At 32.0% G+C, this 9,723-nt stretch overlaps 2 protein-coding genes across 2 annotated transcripts; one reads left to right on the top strand and one right to left on the bottom strand.

Annotated features, from left to right (window-relative positions):
* Nucleotides 1-2,628: 2,628 nt before the first annotated feature.
* LOC124929685 lies at nt 2,629-3,258 on the top strand. The gene is made up of 2 exons (XM_047470085.1): nt 2,629-2,803; nt 2,902-3,258. The coding sequence occupies exons 1-2, from the start codon at nt 2,629-2,631 to the stop codon at nt 3,165-3,167; spliced, it is 441 nt and encodes a 146-aa protein (XP_047326041.1). The 3' UTR covers nt 3,168-3,258.
* Nucleotides 3,259-3,282: 24 nt separating this feature from the next.
* LOC124931365 (serine/threonine-protein kinase CTR1-like) lies at nt 3,283-9,192 on the bottom strand. The gene is made up of 15 exons (XM_047471812.1): nt 8,142-9,192; nt 7,749-8,047; nt 7,525-7,669; nt 6,639-6,754; nt 6,049-6,251; nt 5,161-5,544; nt 5,007-5,047; nt 4,663-4,731; nt 4,432-4,532; nt 4,266-4,350; nt 4,098-4,196; nt 3,954-4,022; nt 3,741-3,872; nt 3,568-3,662; nt 3,283-3,396 (listed from the first exon to the last, which is right to left on the bottom strand). Exons 1-15 carry the CDS (start codon nt 9,006-9,008, stop codon nt 3,294-3,296), a joined length of 2,808 nt encoding a protein of 935 aa, XP_047327768.1. The 5' UTR covers nt 9,009-9,192; the 3' UTR covers nt 3,283-3,293.
* Nucleotides 9,193-9,723: the final 531 nt, after the last annotated feature.

Below are 9,723 nucleotides of genomic sequence, written 5' to 3'. Positions count from 1 at the left end.
TTACTAAAAGATATTTAACATATCTCTCAACATTCCATATAAAACCCGAAAGTTTTGGTAAATCTTTCGGTATTGGTTTTTCACTATCTTAGATTGTCTAAACTCCTAAACTAATCAAGTGTATGTATATATGTTTGTGTTTGATGATATAAGGATATGTATAGAGTTTGATTATAAGGATTGGTTGGGATTGTGTAATGTTTTAAGGATATAAAATATGTTAAATTAATGTTGTTCAAGCTAATTATAAAGTGAAACACCAATTAGTTTAACAAATTAAGAAGTCAAATACCAAAAGATTTCTAAACATCTTTCGATATTGAATGGTAATGCCGAAAGATATTTAGAAATCTTTCGGTATTTGACTTCTTAATTTGTTAAACTAATTGATGTTTCACTTTATAATTAGTTTGTCTAAACTCCTAACTAAACTAATCAAGTGTGTATTATTTTGAAGTATAGCGATTGTGTTTAATTTATAACTGTATAATATAATTGTGTTTGTATATGTATATATGTTTGTTTGTGTTGGATGATAATTAGGATGTGTCTAGAGTTACTTATAAGGATGAGTTGGGATTGTGTATAATTTTAATCTAGATGAATGTGTTAAATATTTTTATAAAAAAAATTTAGGCATACCGAGAGATATGAAATAATCTCTTGATAATCGGGGTCAAAACTGAGATATTTATGTATACCTCTCAGGAAAAATTAAGGCTAAAACCGAGATATATACACAAACCTCTCGATTTTTATTAATATAAATACCGAGATATATATAACAAATTAGGGCATATACTGAAAGATAGATGTAAACAAATTATTATAAAAAAAATTATAATAAATATGAGATTAGATAACTTCACACAATATTAAAAAAAATTTAAAAATTAACATACATACTATTCAAAATTTTCAAACTTATATATTTTATATAAATAATGTCTAACAATTATGATATTATAAAATTCATGTCAAACATAATATAATAATAAAATTTATATAATAAAATTTAATTGATTATTATTTTTTTTATAATTTATATGTAAAGTTGTAAAAAAAAATAGAATTTAAATGTGTCATCTTTTTATATAATAAAAAGGTAAATTCTATGTTTATTATATTTGATTAAGTTTTTTAAAACTATTTAATATGGCAATTAATATATTATATATTGTGATTCAACTTTTTTTTATAAAAAAATTAATTTTTTAAATTTTATCTTAATTATTTCGCTTATATATTTGTATGTTTATATACGAGAATCTTTATAGTTTAACCTAATAAACCAACTTAACAATTATTTGTAAATTATACTAAACACATTTTAAATAATTAAAATTCTTACTCCTACCCATTCTATATATTTAACATATTAATTAGCTTAAATTTTATAAATTAAAATAAATAAATTTATAATCATATTTAATTATTTTATTAACAATATAATTTAATATATATATATATATAAATAAATAAATAATCTCAACAATCATATTTATATGTACATATTTTGAATAATTATTTTCTAACTCTTTTAATACAATAAATACATTAAAAAATAGAGTGATTTTAAACTCTAATAATTTCATTTTAAGTAGGAATTTATTCTCTAATTAAAGTAACCCAATTTTTTAATTTTAAACCAAAGAATTTTAAGACTTGATAGATATATAATTATTTTTTTTAAACCAAAGAATTTTAAGACTTGATAGATACATAATTATTTTTCTAATTTGATTTTTATTTGGGATCTTAGTTGGATGGCTTGATCTACACGTTATATAGCCATTATTATATGTACGAGAATGGTTGAAAAACCATTGACAATTTATGTTATGTGGAGCCGTTTGCCATTATAAAAAGACTATGTTTTATAATTTTAACTTAAATATTTAGTATTGAATAATTATTTAAAGATAATTTTATATGACATAAATATTGATCATCTAAAACTACTTATTTCTTAGATAATTTCGTTTTAATATATACTCAATAATTTCATATTTTTTAAATGAGTTAATAAAATGAACATCCATTAAGTACTAATAATAAATTAATATCATAATTGAATAGAGCACAAATGAGTATATGTATTCATTATTGTCTCAAACTCTCAATATTAAATCCTATGAACAGCTAGGATGAAACTATGATAATGATTTGTATGAGTTTTTTTATTATGTAAATGTTAAATTATTATTTGCCATGACCTATTCTATTCATGAATAATTTTAACTGGCTTCAAAATATTTGATAAAAGATTTTTCAAATATTATTTCATTGGTTCGCTTCTTGAAATGATTCTTAACAAATAATTGGCTGTATTTTAATTTTATTAATTGTTTATTTAATTTGATATTTAAATAATATTTTTTTGTATCTATGCTGTTGGTGTTATTTTATATTACTTATTAATTAATTTTTTTTATAAATAAAAATGATATGATGTTTGGTTGGAGTTTCCTTGGAGTCCAAATTCAATTAAATGGTTGACTGACTTATTCCATTGACTTTTGACTAAACACATTAAAATATTATCCCCAGTTTGATAATAATGCATATAAATTGGATTTTAATGAATTATAATGATTTCATTTTCATATCATCATTTGAACAAAGAACATGAATAGAGAAATGCAGCAAGTGTGGACAATATCAGGCTTATCCTCTTTCATGAGATTAAGAGGAAAGACAAAAATGATGATAAAGAAGAAGATAACATTTTACATGTTTGTAATTGTCAATCTCTTTCTCTTTGTTCTTGTTCTATCAAATACCGACAGAATCAACACCAGCAGTAAGTAAATAAATCTTCTTCTTCTCCTTTCTTCTTAGTATTTACTTACTTTGTTTTATGTCTGTCTGACTGACTGTCTGTGTCTCCTCTTATAACAGCTGAATTAAAAGACATAATGGGAAGGACAGTCGGAGATATTGCCGTGAAGATGACAACAAAGTTCCTACATTTCTTCATGGCTAAGAGCTCAACCGTCAGGCTATCCCCGCCGTGGCTACCTGCATCGTCGACATCTTCTCGGATAGTCTTCTGGTTCACCTTGACTCATTCGGTGTTCCAACAGAGCAGGATTAATGCTTGTAATCCGTTATTACTCACAAACACAACCAGGGACAGTTGCTCTATCTCCTCTCATTCTCTCTAATTAATATATGGCCAAACAAAGTGTTTATTCAATCCTAATGCAATATTATAAAGAAGAATATTAGAACAAGAATATATAGAGGGTCTTTAATTATGGAATCATCATCCTCCTTCTGCTGCTTCTTGTTCATTTTATTGGCCCTCCCATCTGCATCAACTGCAAAGGAGACTTGAGAAGCTTCTTTAGTGTCTCCACTATTTTGGTAAACGAAGGCCGCATAGCTGGATCACTATATTAATTCAAACAAAACAAAATGTTGTTATGATGATAAACATCTTTGGCTGTTCCCCAAATGTTTAATCTCCTTTTCTAAATGTTGTAATGATCATTTTGCACTTTGTTTTAAAAGAAAATAATAAAAATTATCAGTAATGAGCAAACTTAATTGAAGAAAACTTACTCATCCCAACATGACTCCATTAGAGAAGCCAATAAAGGTGTCGTATTGGCTGGGACTGTCAATCTTCGATTTTGGAAAGCAACTGCTCCAACCACCTAATCCAAATCAAATCAAATAAATAAATAAATAAATAAAATGTCATCTAAAAGTGAATGAATGTTTAACTTATAAACCTGAGCTGGGCCAAGTCCATTCCAAGGCTGTTGCATGGTCACAAGCTCCCAAAGAATAACTCCAAAACTGTACACATCCGACTTCTCGTTTGAGGGTTCTCCACGAAGACACTCCGGAGCCATCCACTCCGGCTGAAAATCATTAATATTATTGCAACACTAGTCTACAATAACTCCAAAAATGAATATTCACAAATTTTAAATCTATCTCACCGTTCCAGCCACAGATTTTGATGATATGAAGGTGCTGGATTTGAATCTAGACAACCCGAAATCACCTACCTAAACATGAAGAGCTAGAGAGCCTCAGAAAAGAACAAGAAAATGTCAATTACTGAAGAGACATTATATTTGTACCTTTACGGTCCAGTTCTTATCAACCAACAGATTCGGGGATTTCAGATCCCAATGTACTACAGGAGGGTTAAGGCAATGAAGATAATTGATGCCCTTGGCCTGCATATATAAAAAAATTCAAACAGCAATCTTTTTTTATAATTAATCCCTTAATTATCAAGTACAAACCACATCCAAAGCCATGCGTAGTCTCCTCCTTTGATCTATCATCTCCCCCGCAGCAGGCCGATGAATAAGGTGGAACAAGCTACCCCTGTTTCACAATCAAATGTCCTAAACTACTAATTGGACAAGGAAATTATTCATTATAAGGATTCTGTGATCAATAGCCTACCTAGGAAGATATTCTGTCACTATCGATAAATGTGGACGCTTTGTGACAGCACCCATGAAGAGCACCACATTTGGATGACGAACACGTTTCATAATTGCAACCTGAGAAAGAACCAGCTTTCATTTTATAATAATTGCTCCATTATTTAAATCAATTGTCTCTATCAAACCATCAACTACAAAAGCAAATGAAAATGAAAAAGTCATCTGTGATTGGCCTGTATACAAATACCTCTCTCAAAAACTCCTTTAGCTGATTGTCCTGAAAATCCTGAACTGTTAGCACCTTCACAGCAACATCCTATATATTGAAATCAGTAATAAAGTATTCTTACATACTCAATAGGAGAAAAATTAAGGAAAAATTACAGCATTTTTTCCATCAATGAAAAAATAAAATTATAATCTCAATTCATCTTTTTAAGTCCTTCAAAACAAACACCAATTTTAACCAAACATAACTTAGAATCATGTACAATTACCAAACACCCATTTGTTAACATTACTGTTGTCACTGATCTTTGTCCTTAGACTCCCTCTACTAAAATTTTCATTGAGAGGAGAAGAAACACTAACCGATCCATGCCATTCTGCTCTATGTACTATCCCAAAAGAGCCTGAAACAACAACAAAGAGCTTACTACTAGAAGTAAATGCTTTCGAGAGAAACTATAATAAAGCCTTTGATAAAGAGAATATTTTAGCATAAACAAACTAGCAGTAGGAGTACCAGATCCAACTCGCTCTTTGATGTGCAGGTCATCCCATGAGATTTCAAGCCAATCCATTGCAAGAGAAGGTTCAAGATTCAAGTATCTTGGTAAAGTGACACAAGGACTTGTTGAATCCAATGAATTGGGTGAGGATGAATTCAGTTCAGGATGTCTTGTTGTCACAACTATTGCTGAAGTTGCAGCAGTCGAGGCTGTCTCCGTCTTGTGACCATGCTGTAAGACTGTATTTTCTCCATCAGCTCCCGAGTATCCATCTTCTGATGATTCAACCACACCAGGATCCCTATCTCTGCATGCATTTCTTATGCAGAAATCATTACTCGGGATTAGACCAGCTTTATTTGGATTCTTCTGCCAGATAACACTCTGTTCTCGATCATCTGCAGAAGTATTTACCACACAAAATGAATTTACTTCAGAAAAATGTAGAATCCGAACACCTGGTTATGTTTTCTTCTTTGGATCCATGACAATATGATGATTTTGAACACATCTATTTCTTTTGTTCTATAACTTCTCAGCGCGTTTCATGCCTATGCTTATAGACTATTTGATAGATAGAAAAATACCAAAACTTAGATTAGTTTAACTGTTTTATGTATTTTTGCACTTCTTGAGAACTTATTGAATTTGGATAGAAATAGGTAAGCTTTGTAGATTTTATAACTTCACTTTACTGTTCAGAATTTCGAAATTTCATACTAGAACCTCCCCTAACGAGTATCCTTATCATGCTCCTTATCATCTGTTGCATTTAATCATTGTTATTCCATGCATATGTATTTCTTATTTCCATCTTCCTCCCTAAACCATTTCACATATCCATCGCAAAATCAGTAATCATGCTGAAAGGATTAGGAAGAACACCAAAATACAAAAATGACCTGAGTATGGAGAGCTTTCAGTAATACATGCATGCTTTGAGCTCAACATTTGCTGATATGATGCATTATCCACATAGGGATGTTGAAATTTGTTAAGGTGAGAAACTTTAAAAGGTGAAAGCCCTGAAGAGGCTCCTCCATTAATCGAGGAATCTGGACCACGGATGTTCCCAGGTTCACCAACTAGATCAACTACGAATTCCCTGTTAATAGACACTATCAGTCTTGTGATGAATGAAATACAAGAATAGCATATAAAAAAATTTAACAAAATTTCATTCAACAGTCTATTTCTACTATACCTGAATATCCAAGCACAATTTCAGATACAACAGTTCCAAACTTCAATTTAGTTTAAAAATCTTCAATACTCAGGTAATTCATTGGAAATTTTCATAAGTAATAAGAAATGTATGCACTGCATCCGCCCCATAGTTAGCACAGTAACTACACTTGAATCACATTTGAAATGCTACAAATGTGCCCATTACCAACTTATCATGGGTAGTTAGCCAAGTAAGCACAATTATAAATACTATTGGATAACACAAATTTAGAGAGAAGGCTATGAGAACAATAGAAATAGCTACCTGGAAATCTTGTATTCATCCTCAATCTTAACAAGGCAGGAAGAACGATGGTCTGAAACACAGTACCTACAACCTCGTGTTATTCTACATGGCAAGCCTACATAATCGGCCAATTTCTGCAAAAACATGCATGAACATAGTCTGTGAGAACCATTCTTTGAATTCGTAGTCATAGAGTTGAATTTAGCCAGCACCATCCTTCATACACAATTTAGTAAGTTAACCGACTTCAGACATTCATTACATTACCATCTAATGGAAGAACAGAATCAGGTATTGCAAAAAAGTTAAATGAAGACTTGAGCTAATTATTTTATCTGTGAAAAATGGATCGAATTAAAGATAAAAGGGGAAGACCAATTTAATTGTTATGTAATTGGTCCTTGATATATCATCTTAATGGGAAACCACTACCATCCACCTAACAAATTACATAAATATGATACTATGCCCTATGAGGGTGGGGTTGTGCTAACTTTTCAAAACTAAACTAAAAGAAAAAAGAAAAAAGAGCCCCAAAACTCTAAACAAATTATAAGTAAGTTGGATTGATAATAATATCTATACTTAAAATTAGATCTGAAATATATTTGTAATAATATTTTATACTAATTCATTTAATATATTCAAATTTCAGTATTTAATTTTTTATTTTATCAAATAGTCCCCACTTATTCACTCCAAACTTACAAAGAGTTTTGTTATACATAGAAACATGACTATAAGGTGTGGCTTATCCTATTGAGAGCCGCAAAAGAATTCATATTAGTTAGTCAATTAAAATTCATGTAATTTCTTCAATTATAATCTATGTTAACAGAAAATCAATCAGATAACATTATTTTTTCTTTTTCAGAGTTTGAGTTGCGAAATTTAGACATGTCACCTTGAAAAGAATAGCTCGATGCCTACAAAGACCTGATGTCAAGCTACCAATTGGAAGCACAATGCAGCTCTGAAGATCCTTGAGTCTTTGGCTAACCAATCTCCAGCGTGCATTTAGTTCACCTTGTTCCGTGGGGAACATCCCCCTTAAATTTCAATAGGTAACTGTTAAACAGAGACAAAATGAAGAAGCAATAAGCTAAGAAACAATAAGAACTAAACTACCCCATGTAAATAGCAACAAGCTTCCCCAGTTTCTCAACCAACACAGAGGATCGTTTTGAAGTAAAATACAGTTGTTGTGCTTTATCTTCTAGCTCCCTAAGACGGGAATCTCCATTTCTATCAATAATAACTACCTCCATTGATGGATCACTGGGTTCAACAGCTTTAAGTGCCACTAGAGATGGCAGTCGCTTACCTTCTTCATGGTCATTGCACATCACCCATAAATTTGGATTAATTCCAAGAATATTATAGAAGCCGTCTGAGATCCTATCAGAGTAGGATAAGCAGCCACTGATCTGACCGGACAGAAAGTTAAAGCAATTAGATAGCAATCAGAGAATCCTAGTTACTAATAACACCTTAATCAAGAAGAGATATTAATAATAGTACCCATAGCCGATAGGAGACTGCCTCTGCATTATAAGGAACACCCACAACCTCTGGTCCACAAAAATCTTGAAGAAGTAGGTATTCACCGGCAAGTGAAGCTTCATTCGATAGTCTTTTCGCAAAATTGAGCTGTAAACAGAAGCTCTCTCGCGACCTCTGAATCAACGTCCCTCTCTTGTTGTGATCATTCACCTCATCATCTCTTCTTCTTGAAGTCGAGGAGGATTGCCAATCCTCCTTTACGCTGCTCGAATAATTCTCATCTACTGTTGTCCCTGAAAACATACTTCCACCATAACTACTCCCACTGGACAATCTTTGGAGCGACACTTGCCGTTCAAAACCAAAATTCTCTCTGGAGACTCGAGGCGCCAATAGCTCACTTGATAGCTTCTGCAATGACTGGCGCCGGACGAAAGTCGGTTCTCTCGAGGGAACCACATTCCTCTCCCGAGTATCGACCTCCGTCTGATTAGTTTCGTTAGCAATGACCTGTGGCTGTGGTTGCTCCGGCGGGAGAAGAAGCTGATCATGATCGTGATTTCCGTCGCTTTCCAATCTGATTTTCACGTGACCAGACTTGTGAGTTTTCTTATCGGCCAACCAATTTAAGAACACGGAGAGTTGCTTTTCAGGAATTTTATCTCCCGTGAAAGTATCCAACGATGGCGTTGAAGTACTCCTCTTACATTTTTCCCTAACCTCCTTGGAGATCTTTTGACTTCTAAGGTCGTCATCGCCGTCGTCATTAAAGTTCTTCTTCTGTGCTGGTATATTCTCGTGATCCTTTGAAAGCTTTGCTGATGTATTGGATCCAGTATTGTCCGGGATTTGCCTAGGAAAGAAGTAAGTCGTACGGTGCGGCATTTTCACAAACTCCACGTGAACAATCAGCTATCTTCCCTCCCTGAATCCGCTAAACGGAAATCGAACTTCCTTCGTTGTTAATTCCCTGAAGTTTCAATCAGTAATCACAATAAAGAAGGAATTGAACAATTCAGAAGGAAAGAAGATGATGATGAAGGATCTAGAGGTGTTAACCTATGTAGGCGATTGAATACTCTTATAAGAGAGAGAGTGAGAACAGAGACTTAACTATTAGAAGAAGAAGAAGAAGAGGAAGGGCGGCAATGAAGAAAAATTAAAAAATATTAAAATGCGCATACACGAGGACTCCGTTTTTATGTAACACGTAAGGTATTATTATAAACCATGCGCAAATAACCGTATGAGTCACACCATATACAAAATTAATGAATTTAAAAAAAATAATTAAGTGAAAATTAACAAATTAATTAAAATTTTCGATACATACAAGATCCAACAATCATGCAAGTAATTGCTCGAACGAACTCAGGTTGAAGTAGATAAAGCCAAATAAACTAATAAAACGGTATCGAAAGAATTTTTTACCAAATATTCTTAACGGCAATTGAAATTATAATTAAACGAGGTTGGTAAGAAATGTCAGAAAGGCCCTGCCAAATTATAATTGACCATCTATATATATATGACCGAAATAATAAAAAATTCGTACAAATAATGAGAGGATAAAGTAAAACGGCGCCCATGTTAATGATCA

Source organism: Impatiens glandulifera, chromosome 3, assembly GCF_907164915.1.
Source record: "Impatiens glandulifera chromosome 3, dImpGla2.1, whole genome shotgun sequence".
Classification (NCBI taxonomy): domain Eukaryota; kingdom Viridiplantae; phylum Streptophyta; class Magnoliopsida; order Ericales; family Balsaminaceae; genus Impatiens; species Impatiens glandulifera.
Note: the sequence above shows the minus strand (reverse complement) of the source record. Positions and strands in the feature narration are given on the sequence as shown.

Bases quoted from the DNA above. Each gene is read 5' to 3' on its own strand.
- LOC124929685 (XM_047470085.1), top strand. From the start codon at position 2,629: ATGAATAGAGAAATGCAGCAAGTGTGGACAATATCAGGCTTATCCTCT. The intron at 2,804-2,901 runs GTAAGTAAATAA...CTCTTATAACAG, and splicing joins CGACAGAATCAACACCAGCA to CTGAATTAAAAGACATAATG.
- LOC124931365 (XM_047471812.1), bottom strand. From the start codon at position 9,008: ATGCCGCACCGTACGACTTACTTCTTTCCTAGGCAAATCCCGGACAAT. The intron at 5,048-5,160 runs GTACTCCTACTG...TTGTTGTTTCAG, and splicing joins CAAAGAGCGAGTTGGATCTG to GCTCTTTTGGGATAGTACAT. The intron at 3,873-3,953 runs GTGAGATAGATT...AATGATTTTCAG, and splicing joins CAAAATCTGTGGCTGGAACG to CCGGAGTGGATGGCTCCGGA.